This window comes from Symphalangus syndactylus, chromosome 10 (genome assembly GCF_028878055.3).
Source record: "Symphalangus syndactylus isolate Jambi chromosome 10, NHGRI_mSymSyn1-v2.1_pri, whole genome shotgun sequence".
NCBI lineage: Eukaryota > Metazoa > Chordata > Mammalia > Primates > Hylobatidae > Symphalangus > Symphalangus syndactylus.
Window position 1 is genome coordinate 45,626,635 of NC_072432.2, and position 19,304 is coordinate 45,645,938.

A 19,304-nucleotide genomic window follows, 5' to 3' on the forward strand; every position below is an offset into this window, starting at 1 on the left:
TTGCTCCTTCCACTAATTCACACATGTAGATGGTCCAGAGTTAACCAGAGCACTGGGATAGACATTGGGACTCAAAGCACAACCTTGACTTTGATGTGGGAAGGAAAGTAGGAATGAAAACAATGAATAAATGAACAAATGGATGAATGAATGAATTAATGAACGAATGAATAGAATTATACCCACATGATCTCCTAGTTTTGTTTCTCAGCTCCTACAGACAACAATTCTCAAGTTTGGTTTATTGTCAGACAATTCAGAAAATAAGCTGGAATTGAAGTTATCAAAATTGGTCCAGGAAACACAGGCTGTTGGGGTACACCTACTGTAGTATTATGCCAGGAAAGTTGCAGAATCCAGTGTAAGAAATTTGAAATTAGTAGATTTTTATCACAGTAAAAATGCCATATTAAAGCAGCGGGCAGATAAATGAAATATAAATGAGAATAATCCCTGGAAAAAAGTGTCAAATAGTACAACCACATAAATCATTCTGTTTACATCTTCTTTAGACTAGACTATTTAGATTTAATCAATGACACCAGAAATATTCACCATGGATGGTAATGTGTTTTGGAGATGTGCTTTTTCCTAATTATATTTCCTTGCACTTTTTCTGACTGTACTAATTTCCTGTCATCCCATTTACACACACGAAATAAATATGTATGTATTTTTATAACTATAAAGAAATGAGATTGGTAACATAAACCAAAAATGAATGCAGTTTTATTGTTTTATAAGCATAATCATATACTAGAAATTATTTTATTTTAGAAGATATATGAGGCAGATCTAATTGAAATTGTCATTTTATTAGTGAAATGTTTACCTTTTACAAGAGCAAGGGTAATCAACACTGGTGTTAAGATATGCAAAGAAGTAGTCGTAAGGTCTACCAGACCAAAACTTGCAAGATGATCTCTATTAACTACAGCATTTTTTTATATATTAACAATAGCATTTGTGTTCATATTTCCAGCATCACAACAGTTTAACTTTAATGAATCCCATTACTGCATATTACAATAAGAGTTTTCTTCTTTGAATTGTACTTTGAGATATTGATTCAAATTTTTATATTTCAAAAAGCACTGGACATTTTTTCAAAAACCTTGTGTTTTTGAATTATAACGATATTGTTTATAATGTTTTGCAATACATAAAAAAGTATTATAGTTTAATACATTTTCTTTCAAACAGAATCATTTGTGACTTTATAATGCTGCCCTTATATTCACTATGCAGTTTATTTTTAGGTATTTTTCTAATAAGAGCAATTATTTCAAAATTGTTTAGCTGAATCTTGCCATTAAATATCAAAGAATGATGCTTCACTTCCTTCTTAATACATCGAATACATGTAAGAATTATATATGGATTCATACTTCATTCACCTTTTGACTTGAGGATTTCTACAAACGTATCACCCTTATATTTCCTGACTTTGTTTTCTTATAAATTTCCACCTTTCATGGCCCATTTTATGTTCATCTCAGCTAAGAGCTAACAATATAAACAATAAGTACTGCTTTCAGAAACGACAGCAGTGTTTTTCACACCAAACGTTTGTACATTTATGCTAAATGTTGTACATAGATGCCACAGAAGAAAAAATAAAAAGTAACTTATGAATAAAAAGAGTAACCTATGAACAGCTACTTTGGTTCAGGTTAAAGGAATCAGCACAAGATCCTTTGAATTCTATTGGTAGTAATGAGTGCTGTGGGTTGTGGTGAATAGTTGAATGAGGTGGCAGAACAAACAATGGATACCCTATATCTGTTTAATCTATTTTAAAGTCAGACACAGAAAAACTAGGAGGCAATTTCAGCAACGTGAAACCTTCTCTAAAGGGACACTAAATAATGATGATTTCTATAAGGTTCTAATTCTAGAACTGTGTTCCTAAGGGTCATAGAAGCATAGAGATGAAAGTTACCTTAAAAATACATTATATTCAGATTCCTTCATTTTTCACAGATGAGGAAAACCAAGGCCAAAAGAACAAGATTGATTTATATAATGTAACTGGTCTTTATCACCTAGATTGAAATTTTCCTACTATTCCATGGTTGAACATAAATAATAAATAGCAAATAAATATCAAAACATAAATCTGCTACTTTTTTGAGTACTTACATTACTTACTGAAGTCCTATAATACATTGTGCTATCTCATGTGTATCTATATATATGCATGGGTGGGTATATAGCAAGAAAAATACTGGACTAGCGATGTAAAGGAAGTCTTGGTTTAGTTCTTTTTCTGCTACACACATGCCTGGTAACCCTAGAAGAATGAGGGAAAATTATTTAACCTCTCTGGGTCTCCATTATTTCATCTAAATTATGAAAATATTCAACCAGATTTATATAATTTTCCACCCCTATAATTCTCAAGGTTTTTAAAAATAACCCATATACCTTTTATTTTCTTTTTTTTTCTTTATCTTTTTGGGGAGAACACTACATCCTAGATACCAAAATAGCCTATCCAAATGAAAAAAAAATTGTCCAGAAAACCTCCTGAGTTAAGGTTTGAAAATGTATTTGCCCTTGGTTAATATCCTGCAACTCAGTACACAAAAGATGAAAAATGGCTTATCAATAAATACATTCATAAGAAAGGAAAAAAGAATAATCTCAAAATAGGTAATTTATTTCCAGATAACTTTTGTGAAAACAGATTTTTTTTCTATTATTCATGTATTTCAAAGATCTGAAATCGATGTTACCAAACACTGACAAAATTAACAGATACAGTCATTGATCTCCAGAGAATGGAATGTGTACCCCGTGTTATAACTGAGGTATCTGTCTAGAAACTCATTTTCTAAAGGATTAATTGCTATCCAAAAATGTACTGTAGCCAAAGCTACAAAGGAAGATTTCCAAAATATCAATACTCTTTATTACTGTTTATGGGTTATATAGGATGTCACTGAATTCCGCTCTGTTATTAAGCAATAACAGTAGAAAGATACAATGAACAGAAATTTTGATTTTTAAAATAAAAAATCAGCTCTTAAATGTGGCTGATTAAAGGAAATTCTAACAATAAAATAAATTGAGGATTTCAAGCTATTAGATTTTACTTATCTAACCTCTGAGTGATCCCTATTATCATTTTCATTATTACTATCTATATATTTGATGACGCTATTTGTTCAAGGATGAGACTTTCAAATTTGAGTAAACAGGCAGAGGGATCAAAACCATGAGTTTTTCTATGAGTTCATTAGGAGTGCTAATATATAAGCAATCACTTATAATTGTATCATTGAATCTTTTTTCTTTCTTTAGACTGTAAAAAAATGAAAAGAGACAAGGTGATGTTAGTCCCTCTCATTACAAGTTTGCATAGTATTGCAGTAAACATGTGAGAGAAAGTTGACTATCTTCGATGGCACAGTTGAGGTTTTCTCCTAAATTACTTCCTCAAAACATTGAAGAAAACAGTGCTTCTGAATGGGTTGTTTGTTCTCTTTCAATAGAATATTGTCTCTTATTTTTTTCAATCCATCATTTTACAAAAAAACTCTATAAATAATTATTTTTACGTCTAACATTAACTGAAACCCTTCTTGATATTAAATAGGGAAACAAATTGTCTTTAAAGCTTCCTGGAACTTATTTCAGGTTTATTACCCAAAGCTGACCATCACAATAACTGGTGGAGAACATCCTGTTAGTATCAGAAACCATCAGGCAAACTGTCCAGCTCTTTCATTTTTCTTGACAAATATCTAGTGGTCTCTATCTGGGAACTTTATTGCCTCTCTCAATTTGCTTTCAGTGCCATCACGTCACTATTGCAAGATATTTTTGTTTCCAGAATTTAGCTGGCAGCAGAATAATTAAAGAAAGCAATGTTAAAACAAAAAAACAAAAGGTGTAGTAGTTAAAAAACTGTCATTACTTTTCAAATTATAGTCTTTAATAAAGATGTGAGGGACTTTTTCTTCTTAATTTATAATTCAGGTTTCTCATCATTGTGTTGTCTTCATTTCATTTTTTTTCTTACTACTTTTTTACTCAATGTTAATTTTTAAAAAGCATAGGTAGTTTAGCCTGTCTTTGAAGTTAATTCACAATTATTAATATGTAGTTACTGAGAAGATAAAGAAAGAAATCAGTCCTCACTTTTTTCTTGCTCACATTCTGGTCTTTATAAATAAGAGTTAAGAAAGAAAAATAATACAGATTTCTTAAAAATGAATGACATATATTTCCTATTGAATATATCTTTAAAATGATTTGGTATCTTCAAATTTTATGTTATGATTTTCCAGATCCTTCTATTATTTCTAATATTAATTTATACTGCTTTTAAATATTTCCATAGAAAATTTATTAACATTTATTAACATTTCCAGTATTGAAATCCTTATATTGTCAGGATGATTCTGATTTTAAAATGTAAATAACTGAATGGTTATTTCAATCTGACTTTTTGCATTAATGTTTACTAATTAAAAATTAAAATCTCACTGTATTATTATAAACATTATTATCCTATTCATTATAAAGCCAGTTTTTACGTAAAACAGTTTGATTCATTTCAAAAAATAATGATTTTTTACTCCATTCCATTAACAAGGAAAAAACTTTTAGACCACCAATCACATATCTATTTTCTAACACAAATAAGTTTCAACAGTAGCCAGTGCTATTGATTGAAAATATATTTCAATAAAGGTTACCTGCACATCAAGCAGATAAAACAGTAAATGAAAAGTACACGTTTTCAGACACTTTTATTTTCCTTACTCTTTCAATGTTTGCATTACAAAAAAAATCCTGCCCAACTTTGTTACCGTTAATATGGTATCTACCTTTTCTTCTGCCAAATCCTATTTAAATTTTTAATGAGGCAAATGTTTTATTTAACTAAATTAATTTTGCATTTATTATCTTCAGTTTAAATACATCATCACAATAAAAAATAAGGTAGACTAGTTTCTTAGTTTAGGCTGCTATATCAAGATACCTCAGGCTAAGTAATTTATAAGTAACAGAAATTTATTGCTCACAGTTCTGGAGACCAGCAAATCCAAGATCAAGGGCCCAGCAGATTAGGTGTCTTGTGAGAGATCTTCTTCTCCTTCAAAGATGGTGCCTTCTTGCTGAGTCCTCGAAGGGCAGAAGGGGCAGGCAAACTCCCTTGGGCCTGTTTTATAAGGGCACTAATCCTATCCATGAGGACAGAGCCCTCATGACCTAATCATCTTCTGAAGGCCCCACCTCTTAATACCACCAGAATGGGAATTCGGTTTCAACCTATGCAGTGGGGTAGGAGGGGACATAAACATTCAAACCTTCCCAATTATCAACAAGTAGTCTCATGTAAAATGAGTGCTTTCTGGATCAAGAGACTAAATGTTTAATTAGATTAATAGAATCAAACAGAAAATTCCATTTGTCTAGGATCTTTCAATCAAAACCTTCATTAATAGGAGTGATGATACCAATATATTAACAATAATTGGTATTTGCATTACTTTGTACCAGTGAAAAAATTTAATTTACTCAGGTTTACAGAGGAAAAGGAGGAAAGTGCTTTAATATTTGATGTCTCATAGAGAGTAAAAATTTATAGCGTAGGTCGGTATGTTAGAGTCCTAATGCAAAATCTTTGATTTGTATGTAGTGTCCAAGGGTTTTTCTTGCAGCAGTACATTTGTCATGAGAACACCTGATATGTCATCCCAAGTCGTAACAACACCCAAGGTGGCAGTTATCTCAGAGAAGTCCAACGTAAACATTCTGTTAGAAAATACTATTTTTAAAAAATGTTTCATTTACACTGAAGTCATAAAAATGTTGCAAAGCTTTTACATGTAAATATTTGTTCATTTTCATATTATATTTCAATTAAAATAATAACTTTCCACATTCTGCCTTTTCAAAACAAGAATACAAGATTAACATCTACAAAACAGTGATCTCCAAGGAAAATAATGCCCTATTATCAACAAAGATACAAAAATGATGTCCATGTTTAATAAGTTTCATCAAAGATAATTTCATTGCCATTTGAATTGAACCAAAAAACCAAAATAAATACTGATGACCTTACCTTCTTGAACTGCTTGGAAAGGGTTGTTGCCATCAACAAACGTCACTGAAAATGTGATTTTCTCAGTCTGTAAGATCTCCTCATTCTGGTTAAGGTCACCAACTGCTGTGCGAAACACCTCATCATCCTTTTTCGCAGATTCATCAAAAATTGCTCCTAGAAAGAAGTGAGTTTTGCCATTAAATAATAACACAAATATTCTGTCATGCCCTCTGGAAATATGACAAGGAGACTTATGTGTTTAAAAAGCATATACTTTCACTTAGAGCATGCACTTTATTTATTAATGAAACACATTGTACTGGAAGCAGTGTAATAGCTGAGAAGGAAGATAGTTACTTCTTGCAAATGGAATGATAAATAGTACCTCAAAGTGTTATTGCAGGGAGATCATGGGGAAGAAAATGTAATAGGTATGAAAAGCTTCTACATGACAAAGTATCCAATACATTGGATGTCTTATATCATGAAATCTTTAAGGAATTCATAGCTGGAAGATTTCTTTTATGAATAAAAGAAAATAAGCTCAGAAAACTTCTTGAGGTCCATTCATAGAATACATAGGAATCAAACCTTTCTTGTGATCTTAATTTATTTTTCATTTCCTTCCTTTCTCCCCCCCCCCTTTTTTTGAACATGGGTTTCATTATCTTTTATAGTAGTAAAGTCAATAATATTTATAGAAAATGTAAAGACATTCAAATCTCTGTGCAGAGGGAATGGAGAAATATTTCTCAAGGAACTAATGTAAGTCCTAATGGATAATTATAGCATTTTTTATCCATGTGTAAATACGATGATGATAAACACTGTGCTAACCTTTATTGAATATTTGGTTGGTAATGGAATATTTGGTAAACACATTGATTCTAAGAGCAAACTGATTTTAAATACTGACTCTGTCACTTGTTAAGTATACGACCTTGAGCAACATGCTCAAATTCTAAACCTCACATTTGTCTAACCTCACATTGTATATATTAAACACATTTGTCTAAACCTCACGTTGGGTGTATTAAACACATTTGTCTAAACCTCACATTGTGTGTATTAAACACATTTGTCTAAACCTCACATTGTGTGTATTAAATAATACACAGTGTGTATTATCATTATATACACAGTGTGTATTATAAAGCCAGTGTGAAGCTGGCTTTATCTTTTCACTGCTCTTTTTGTTTGGTTGGTTGGTTGGTTGTTTTTGAGATGGAGTCTTCTTCTGTCACCTAGGCTAGAGTGCAATGGCTTGATTTCAGCTCACTGCAACCTACGCCTCCCAGGTTCAAGCCTTTCTCCAGCCTCAGCCTCCCGAGTAGCTGGGATTGCAGGTGCACACCACCACACTTAGCTAATTTTTTTGTATTTTTAGTAGAGACGGGATTTCACCATTTTGGCCAGGCTGGTCTCGAGTTCCTGACCTCAGGTGATCCACTCACCTCAGCCTCCAAAAGTGCTGGGATTAAAGGAGTGAGCCACTGTGCCTGGCCATCACTGCTCATTTATATTGGCATGGATTGTATCAGTCTTCTCAAACCATTGCCTTGTTTCCTATATATTTTGAATACCTGTCCATGGCTGAGAACCTGAGAGAAAATAATGAAGAATCTTTTTTTTTTTTTCTGAGACGGAGTCTCACTCTGTTGCCCAGGCTGGAGTGCAGTGGCGCCATCTCAGCTCACAGCAAGCTCTGCCTCCCGGGTTCACCCCATTCTCCTGCCTCAGCCTCCCAAGTACCTGGGACTACAGGCGCCCACCACCACGCCAGGCTAATTTTTTTTGTATTTGTAGTAGAGACGGGGTTACACTGTGTTAGCCAGGATGGTCTCGATCTCCTGACCTCCTGATCCACCTGCCTCGGCCTCCCAAAGTGCTGGCATTACAGGCGTGAGCCACCGCGCCTGGCCAGAATTTTTAAAATTGACATATAAATTGAGTACTTCCTTAATATGTCATCAGATGTTTACTAGTAAGATATTAATATTTTATTAATCAAATATTTATTATAGACTCTAATTTTTACTCAACCTGTCTTTTCTGAACCAGATAATACTTTTTAATCTAAGCTCTTATAAAAACATTTAGACAATAAATGTTTGACCTATCTTGCTAATTTAAGCAGCTTTCATAAGAATTATTTTAATATGTGATAAATCCTTGTGTAGATCTAGATTAATCATTACATTGAAATTTAATACTATCAGGTTTAGATATACAAATTTCTTTAATAGTTAGGAAGTATGATACAAATTTTTTATAATTGTAGCTGAAATAACCAATTCATTTTAAATCAGATAATCTAAATGTCTATTCACAAAGTAGTAATGTGTGTTTGTACAAAGATGTTGCAACTTGTCATGGATTCTAAATGAGTCTTTAAAAAAGAGCTTCTTATCAACCTTGTTTTATAGCAGGTGATGTTATTGACTTCCGCTGTATTGGTAATACATTTTTGATGGAAGCATTTTACTATTACATGGCAGAACACTTAATATTGCCTTAAACATTAAACTTGAGTTAATAAACAGCAGAAACCTGCAGAAATGATAGCACATTAGTCAATCCTTTGCAGAATTAAGATATACTGAAAAAATGGATAAAAGAAACAGTTCATCTTTCTGCAAACAGCAAGGAAGTACACAGAAGAAACAGTTCATCTTACTGCAAACAGTGTAATCAAAGAACAGAAAATCTTATCCAACATTTCAAATCCCAGTTATTTATTTACTTTTTTCTTCAGCTATAAAAATCTCATGTGAAACTGACTTTGTACTACAGGGGTGCATGCAGTATTGTGTCTTCAACACAAGCATTCCGAAAACAATGTGATTAGCTCCACAGGAAGGATCCTGGAACAGAAATTCCCTTCTAATTTCACCCGCTTCCGATAGTCACAGCAAAGTTATCCCTTTATTCTTTGTATTAACCAATCTAGAGAATCCAATACTATAGGTACTAGATCTACTTTGTTAACTATACAGTTGCTCAAATTTAACATTCTTAACTATGTAGTTAACGTGATGTCAAAGCATCTAGATTCTGCCCAGGTATTTTTATTAGCGTGATTTTACACTCAGTTTTATTTTATAACGTTCATGGGAAAGGCAGATTAGACCTGTCAAGATAAAATAATTATTCCACCACTGATACACACACACACACACACACACACACACACACACACACACACGGCATTTCATCAGTACTCTCTATATATTTCTTATTGGCCAAACTGAAGGGAAGGATAACCAATCAATAAAGCAGGAAAGGAACACCTCCGGAATATTCCTATTATAGCAATTTTTAGTCATTTCCATCACTAAAGGTTGATATTCTGTTCCTTTTACGGGGGGAGAAATAAAGGCTTTATGTAATCCTTATACAAACATACTGACATGCAAAGTCAGCATGTATTTTTAAATGAAAACTATATCATCTTTACATGTCTTCTTTTTTTTTTTTTGAGACGGAGTCTCGCTCTGTCACCCAGGCTGGAGTGCAGTGGCGCAATCTCGGCTCACTGCAAGCTCCACCTCCCGGGTTCACGCCATTCTCCTGCCTCAGCCTCCCGAGTAGCTGGGACTACAGGCGCCCGCCACCACGCCCGGCTAATTTTTCTGTATTTTTAGTAGAGACGGGGTTTCACCGTGTTAGCCAGGGTGGTCTCGATCTCCTGACCACGTGATCCGCCCGCCTCGGCCTCCCAAAGTGCTGGGATTGCAGGCTTGAGCCACCGCACCCGGCCTACATGTCTTCTTATATCTTAGAAAAATACTAATGTTAATGAGTTTGTGCTATATGTAATGCTACTGAATACAGTTTTCATGGACTAATGGACCAATTGGCATATATATGAAAAAAATACCAAATTTAGGCAAAGTTCTACAAAAATATAATTGTCCACTTAATTACAATTTATAGTAATATTAAGGCAATGCTTATGTCTTAAATTTTCATTGTGAAGTGTTATAAGTAAAAGTATTAATGCAGGTATGCCCTTTGAAAATTCATAAATTATTGTGCAATTCAAAGCTGACAAGCTATAGTACTTCTGTTAAAAAAAATATGTTTTAGAAAGGTATTTAAATATTCCCAAAATACATATACTTACTTGCCAATTTTTAAAATGACAATCCAATTTCTTCTTCAAACCAAATAGATACATGCTTGGTGTCTGTGTGTGTGTGTGTGTGTGTGTGTTTGTGTGTGTGTGTAAATTTTTTGTGCTTGAAATAAGTCAGTACTTCAGACCATAAAATCATTTCACCCAAAAATACATTCACAAATATGCCTTTTAAATAAACTATTTATAAGTTCACTAACCTAACCAACTCAACAAGTCTCCAAACATTCGAAGATTTTTCTCCTTCTTGGTTTTATTTTTGGTGTTTCCTCTACCACGGAGGTAGTCCTTATCACATTAGCAAAATATAATTTCCTAGACCATATAAACTATTTTTATACTTACAATGTGTATAAAAGAGCCTGAATATTTTAGACACTCAAGAATCATTGATTAAATCTTTTTTAGCATTAAATTAGGTATAATCTTGTAAAATAAAATACCTAAATTCAGATGTATAGATAAAATATAAGTTACACCTAAACCTAAATTAATGACTTGAAAATGTACTTGCATGTTAGTTTATTGTCATAGGCATTATCACGATTCCAGAAAACCCAAGTTAGCAAGGTAATAATCGTACACAAGGTAATTAATAATCATACTAAAAACTTGTATTTTAGTTTGAATATTGAAAATTTTGTGTCTTACAAATTTAAGAGGCAAGTGGAGTAAACATTATTTACCTGATAAGATAGTACAGAAAAAATGTGTTCATCTTGCACATAATTTCCTCCAACAATATTGAGAAAAAATTTGATATATCTTGAGGAAATTTTCCACAGCAAATAGAATTATTGGAAGATATATATATTCTATAACAACCTTATCAAGTTCTGTTTAAAATAAAAGACTCCAAATATTGAAACCAAGCATCAACACATCTACATTCCTCTTGCAAATCAATAGCATATCATCTAGAAAAACTTACATACCAACATTTATGCATAAATGTTTCATTGTATTTCATAGTTCCAAATAAAATCAAAGATAGCTGATCTTTATTTTTTTTAGTCACAAAGTTCAAATTTTTACTCTCTTTACTCACTTAATTTTGACAAACATATAAATTATATATGGTAGGTAATCATAAAAGGAATAAACTTAATTGAAAGTTAGCAAAGATGCTACATGCAATGAATCTTTTATTTTCTTTGTAACAACAGAGATGATTCTTTTGTACACGCTCTCACTCTCTCTACTCCCCAACTTTTTCCCCTCACTTTTTCTCTTTATGTTCACACATTTATGCATCCAGCCATTCATCCATCTATTCATCAAACCAATCTTTCCTAAACACAGAGAAAACCATCAAAGCCAAGCCGCTGTGCTCTTTAACAAATTATTTAGTGGCCAAATATTTGAAATGAGTTAAGTGTTGAATAAATAGTGGAAATAAGATGCCATAAGAAGATCATAAAAAGAAGCAATCATGTTGTTTTTGTAAACTCATAGCTGAAAGGAATTTTAGAGATGGTTTATGAAAACCTTGTCATGCTTCATAAATTGTAGTGCAAACATTTTAAGTGTTTTCACCCAAATTATACAGCCAAAGGTTACAAGATGTAGAGTAGGAGGTTAGGTGTCCTGGTTTCAAGTTTGGAGCTATGTCTGCCATATTATGCTTTTTTTGACTTCAAGCATTTTTTTTATGGTGACTATGTATATAGAGAGGGTACATCAGTACATATATGTGTGTGTATATACACATATACATATATATTCAATAAATAGTACTATAATGATGATTAGCCTATTAAATTCATTTATTTTAAGCCATGAAGGTTATAAAATTGATGAAATGTAGTAAAATGCTGATCATAAGAATAGTTTTACATAAAATTTAATTCCTTTGCCTGAGAAGCTTCAACAACTTTAGTTTAGGAAGTTAAAATAAAGAAAAAAGTGCAACCTTCTGCCTTGGGGAGTTTATTAGTCACAGTAGGATTTACAGTTCTGCAGAGCTATTCAGAATTGTTAAATCATCATATATCCTTACTGTTTTAGATGCTACTATTCACAGGTGAGTTTTTAATTTAATTCTGACAATGCATTTTGCATACACGTTAGTTGCACTGTGAGCATATATCCAAGTCAAGAGATTTATAACATTTTTTTCATCTACAAATGGTATTCCTACTATTGCCAGTGGAAATTATACCTGCATTTCAAAAGGAGGGCAAATAATAAAAGGCATTATAAATATTGTAAAAATCAGATTTCTACTTTATTTCATTGTCTCATTCATGTTACCCTCAGTTCAAGGAGAAAAAATGTTAAACATGTTCAAAACTGCTAGGTAGTAAGAAAAATTAGCAGTACTATGACCAAAAGAGATTAGCATTTTTGATACAATTTAGTATATTTACTTAAGCATAGATAGTATCTTTGACACCAATAAGCATCTTTACTTAGCATAGTATCAGCTACTATTTCAGTGGGGTATCATTACAGTGAAGGTGAAGGCATTGTTTGTGTATATATGTATATAAATATATGCACATATGCATATGTGCATATATATGTATATATGTATATAAATATACACACATATGCATATGTGCATATATATGTGTATGTATTTATATTATACATGTTCATATGTTTATATATTTATATTATACATGCACAAATAGATACATTTATTACATACTCACATACAATTACAACTGTGTATATGTAATGAATGTACGTATGTGTGTATGTAATAAATGTGCTTATTTGTGCATGTGTATATATATACAATTATATATATGTGTGTGTGTGTATGTGTGTGTATATATATATATATATAATTATAATTATCTGCCCAGGAAATATTAAGTTGAGATATCATCCACAATTTAATTCTGTATTACAAATGTTTCAGCAGCCTCTTATTTAACAGAACATTTCCTAATATGCTCTATGCTAATATCCTTGCAGGCATGAAATAGGGTTTTCAGAATCCTTTATCCTTTTATCATGAGGCATATTTTTCTCAGTTCATCTTATCTAACCCTTCACAAGCACTCTGACTACAGAAGTAAACCAAAACAATGACTCTAATTGTTGGAAAGGAGGTGCTGGATATACACCAAATTCATGACAATTAGCAAATATTATTCTGAATTAGAGACAATTGTGCTTAGTTGTGTTTCTCTCCAATTTATAATAAGTGAAATATTAGAAACAGTATAATTAATATTTTTTAGTACTAAGGACTGTACTAAGTGGCTCATAGACATTATTTTATTTAGTTCTGATAAAAACCCTTTGAGGGAAATGAAACTCAGTTTAAGTAACTTTCCCCAGGCCCAAGCTAGTAATGATTGCTGCAGAATCCACAGCTCTCAGTTTCTCAGCAATCTTGTGAAAACACTAGGAGCTTAATAACTGGTAATATATACATTAAAACAAATTTCCAGATAAGAAAATAATATGCATATTTTTACTTTCATAATAATATATATAGAGAGAGACAAAGTCTTTCGCTGTCACCCAGGCTGGGGTGTAATTATGCAACCATGGCTTACTGCAGTCTCAATCTCCCCGACTCACCTGATCCTCCTGTCTCTGCTCCTTGAGTAGTTGGAACTACAAGGGCATGCCACCAAGCTTGGCTGATTTTCAAGTTTTTTGTAGAGACTGGGGTCTCACGTTGTTGCCCAGGCTTATCTCGAACTTCTGAGCTCAAGTGTTCCTCACTTGAGGAACTATACTATTACTGTACCTCTGCATCCCAAAGTGCTGAGATCACAGGCATGAGCCACAACACCCATCATTTCATAATAATTATAATAAAATTTTATTGTATATTAAAATTCTCAAATAGGTTTCGATCTTACATTTTCTTTTATAAAATTTTATTAATTAGGCATATTTTTATAAAATTTCTAGTACTTCTTGCGTACTTTGAAGTTCAATATTTGTCTCAGTGATTTAACTTATACTATATCAGAAGTTGATTTACCTGTTTTTATACAAACTTTATATTTAAGGATGTTTAGGGATAATTAATATATATAAAGATGTAAATTGATATGAATTTCTAAACTTTAGTTTAAATAACAATCTTTGCAGTTACCTTGGAATAGTGTTACGTGAGTTCCAATAGAATATGCACTATGACATTTTTAAATGCAGAATTCAGAACAAATCTCTAGCCTTTCAATTTCTAAGGAGTTTTGTTGTTGCTTACTTTAGTGACGAATAATCCTAAGAGATTGACAATAAAATATAAAATAAATACATATAAATATATAAAGTTATTGACTTTATATATTAAGGACCACTGATAATTTACTTAGGTCTATAATATTCAAATTGCAGCCAGGTACAGAAACTATCTGGCTCGTTATTTTCCACTGTCTAGTGCTTACTTAGCACTTTGTTCTGAGAGTTCAAAGTTCATTATAATATTAACTTCTATTCCACCCACCATAATTATTTAGCCTATAGGAAAGCATCATTTTTATTTTAAACATAGGAAATCAAGTTCAAAGAGGATATTGTCAAGATCACAGAGGGTATTAGTTATGATATAGTGTAGAAAGGTATAAGTGGAAGGAGAAAATTTCATGCAGATATTTAAAATGATTATACAGAAATTCTTGAATGTGTGTTGTAATTTACATTTAGCTAGTGTCTGAAGCATTTTTAATAATTCAGACACCTTTAAATTCTGTTTTCTTCAATATATTTTTGATAAAGTGACTTAAAATGGGAAGGATAAATCGTAGACCAAGAAGTGAAATTTTCATTACTGTCTCCAGAGATTTCTCTAGAGATTTATGTTTGAATGTGACATTTGCTTGCAGTGTGAAATAAGTCAAATTCAAAGGGATTCTTCATTCTAACACAAGGCCCTTTTCTTAGCCTTACTCTCCAATAACATGTGAAATCACATTTCGTTTGGAAAACCTGTATAGTTATCCAGAAACCCAAAGCACATTTAAACTGATAATACGATTACTGGAAAAGTCTGACTGCTGTGTGTCTTCCAGAAGTATGTGGGAGAAAAGGAAATGTAGGGTGCTTGCCTGAGGAACAGGTAAGCTGAGTCATCCACATGGAGGATAATAAGAGGTTAATTTTTAAAATAATTTCATGTTGGAACATAGATCCTCTCAGAATAGTTTATGCATTTTATACTAGTTTAGTGAATAAACATTTCAAAGATCAATTCTTTGAATAGGAATACTTTGCAATTTTTTAAAGAGTACTTGTGACTATTTCTAAAAAAAAAAATGGGGGGACTAGACAGTGAAAGCTCAAATATCTGGATTTTTTCTTGAATGAAAGCAGCAATGTTTAACTCTAAATTAGTTTACATCTCTTCTTACTGAATCCGTGAAGATTCAACCAGAACCTTGTGTGCTATGTTGCAGTCTCTTTCTCTGTTTCATACATCTAATTGAAACAATATCCTATTATTACAAAATTCTGCCATGACAAGAAGAAAAAGAACTGGTTTGACAATAGACACTTTGAACAGTGCACAACAATTCAAATTCTTCCCAAACTCACGTGATGCATTTTTTAAAAAAATAAATAGGCAAAAATGTGTAAGGTAGCTACTGAAAAGTATGTTCATGGAGAAAAGTTGCAGATATTTTTAGAAATTGAACAGATTTAAAATTTTTCTTCTTGTAACAATTTACTCTACCTTTTTAATATTACCTTCAACTTCCACAAAAAACTGTGAGAACTGGCCTATACTACTATAAGTAAAATCATATGCTAACGAAATAGCTGCATGAAACCATAGTGTGAATGTGATCCTCTTAAAAGGATCAAACTCATTTTGCACACAAATAATATAGTGTGGGCTGTCTTCTACAGAGTAAAAATTCTAATTTTATGTTTAAGACAAAAATTTACTCTGCCTTGAGATAAAAAAATTATTTTATCTATCTGAATTGGCCAAAATAAATAAGTTGCTTGTAATTGAGCATTTTAAAACTTCTGTAAAATACTGTTTTAGTTCTGAAGTAAATGATTGCAGCCTGTAGAATATTTCAGGTAGGAAAATGGTACTCTTCCAATATAAATCTCAAACTTCATGGTTTATTAACTCTGAACTCATTTGTAATTTTTTCTTCTTTATTACATGAATGTACATTTAACTAGCAAAAATGAAGATTTTATAGATATCCACTGATTATTTTTCCAATATGTCCTATAAAATATACAGATATTCCAGGGAATTGCCATGCAAAATATTTCAAAAGCATTAACAGAAATTCTATTATAACTGTAGACTAGACAACTGTAAAGGAGACATGGGTTTCCCTTAGAAAGACGGCAAATTTTCTAGGTATTTATTAGTTGCAATATATATAAAATAGCAAATTATACTCTCTCTATACAGTTATATGTATATATGAATATATGATGAAATTAACTGAGTCCATTATACTATATACAATATATATACATATATAAAATATATATACATATATAATATATTTACACATATATATAAAATATATGTACTTATATACATATGTATACATATATAGTGTAACGGACTCAGTTTCATCTTTTAAGATCTGTATCATAGTCACAGTCGTTGACTTTTTGTATATCAATTACTTAAGAAAAATCAATTTCTAAATAGTACTTTAATAATAACTTGCTAGAAAATAAACCTTACAAAATGGTCAAAGTTATGTATGCTTGCCAGTGTAAGTTTTATTCATGTTAAGAAAAAAGAAATAATATTTTTAAACGTTATCATTTTTGTAGGTTATCTCTTAATCCTCATTTTACAGATGAGGAGACTAAGAATCAGAAAAGTTAGATGAATTACTTAATCACATGCTAAAACATACATGATATAGGACTTAAATCTAAAACTCTCTGGGTTCCAAGACCTATAGTTTTTATCCTATATAAACTACACCTATGTTAAAAACTTAGTCCATTCTTGAGACAAAATATTCTCCTTTTGGAATAACATGTGCTAGGGAAAGAGAAAAACAGTGAATGCCTTCAAACTGTGTTCTCAGTTTATTTTCTTAGAGAGTGTGACACCAAGACATGGAATATAGTAATTCTCTTTTGAAGAAAAAGAAACAAATAAGAGCTGGAAAGAGCGAATAATTTAAAAGTGAGTTGTGGGCCATGTTAGAAGCGATGATAGAGTATACACTGTGGCCTTTTAAACACATATTGAAAAATTATCTAAAAGTCAAAATATGTCCAGCAAGAATGTTTACTTACGGAACTTGATATTAAGTAATTTACCACAGAGCTCAAGTTAAAAAAATAAAAATAAAAAAAGTCATGTTTGGATAAATTCTTTTTTTGTTTGTTTGTTTGTTTGTTTTTTTTGAGAGGGAGTCTCGCTCTGCACCCAGGTTGGAGTGCAGTGGCGCGATCTCGGCTCACTGCAAGCTCCGCCTCCCGGGTTCACGCCATTCTCCTGCCTCAGCCTCTCCGAGTAGCTGGGACTACAGGCGCCCGCCACCACGCTCGGCTAATTTTTTGTATTTTTAGTAGAGACGGGGTTTCACCGTGGTCTCGATCTCCTGACCTCGTGATCCGCCCGCCTCGGCCTCCCAAAGTGCTGGGATGACAAGCGTGAGCCACCGCTCCCGGCCCTGGATAAATTCTTATGCCCCACTGATGTATGAAGACCCATAGTTGAAGTACATAAAGGAAACATAAGTAGATTTCTCGGGATCTTCTACTATGATTATATATCTTAAGACTTCAGATTAAAACTCAAAAAATATTCTTGTTTAAATAAACAAGGAAACAAGTTTCCTTCCTTTAACATAAGCTATAAAGCAAATTGGCAAAATATTTGTATCTGTGAATTCTGGTTTATTGGTAAATAGATGAAAACTTACGGTGACCTCGATGTGCATTTCAGTGTTTTGAAAATTGTGATTTAATGAAGAAGTAAGGAATAATGAAGAAGTAATCTGATACTACTTTAATAAGGGTTTGAAAAAAATATATATGATGCATGCCAAATGGTAATTACAAGAATTCAAATATGTAGATAGATAGATAGATAGATAGATAGATAGATAGATAATGATATTTTTGTTATTGAGATGAGGTTGCCCAGACTGGTCTTGAACTGTTGAACTCAAGCAACTGCCTCAGCCTCCAGAGTAACTGGGATGACAGGTGTGAGTCACCAGGCCATGGTTCCATAAATTTCGGAAGATGTTATTCTGTATTTAATTATGTTGTTTTCCATATATCTTTTGCTTTATTAAAGAAGTAGTTTCCAAAGCTTTAGGCAGCCAGACCTGAGAGGCTCTATCTTTTTATAATTCCATTTTAAATAAAAATTAAGAAACTAAGTTTCAGAAAATTTTAGTAAGTCATCCAAATCTTTACTTGAACCTTGGAAAAAACACCATTTAATTTATGTGAGATTCTCACTGAGACTTTTAGGCCAGCTAATCCCATCATGATTCACCACTGGCATCTTTGCTTACTGCCCAAAATGTATATCTCTAACCATTTATCAGCTCCTCATTTTCTCTATATTGTTTTTCCTTTGACAAATGCCTACCATACCTTTACACAATGCTAATTGTTCTCCACTCTGGCCACCTAATTCCATGGTAATTCCATTTCATTAATATTTCAACTCCTTTAGAGAAGAATCCTAGCTTTTATTAAATTCTAGCTTTCTCTAGAGGACCTTGCTCTTCCTGTAGTCCTTTCAACTGGAGATTTATTTTTTCACATACCAAGTCCTGTTACAACCAGCTAACATTGCTTAGCTCCTTAAAAACAATGCCAAACCGTTACTCTTCCATTATGGAGTAAAATCATCTCTTCTGAATCCCTTGCCATTTAACTGTCCTACCCTCTGATCCTTCTCATCACTGTCACTGACTACCTCGTGGCCAGATGACTAAGTTCATTTTGTAAATTGAAACCTGGTTCAAAATCTTTCTGTCCCAGGTCCTACCATCATCCTTGGTGATAATAGTTGACTTATCTACCTTAGTAACAACTCGTTCTCATTTTTCTTAATTCTAATGTTTATACCTCCACTAAACCCACAGCCAGTAACAAGTCCCTGACATCCCCTGTATACTGTATATGAGAAATATTGAAATCTATTATCTAACACTCCACACAGTCTTT

The 19,304-nt window shown here is 32.3% G+C and overlaps 1 protein-coding gene across 2 annotated transcripts in view; it reads right to left on the reverse strand.

Annotated features, from left to right (window-relative positions):
- GRID2 (glutamate ionotropic receptor delta type subunit 2) overlaps positions 1-19,304 on the reverse strand; it is a 1,458,882-nt gene that overhangs the window by 1,183,916 nt on the left and 255,662 nt on the right. For both annotated transcript variants that reach the window (XM_055296994.2, XM_055296993.2), the window contains exon 2: positions 6,083-6,238. In XM_055296994.2, the coding sequence (XP_055152969.1) occupies positions 6,083-6,238 (156 nt within the window). The remainder of the gene's footprint in view (positions 1-6,082; positions 6,239-19,304) is intronic.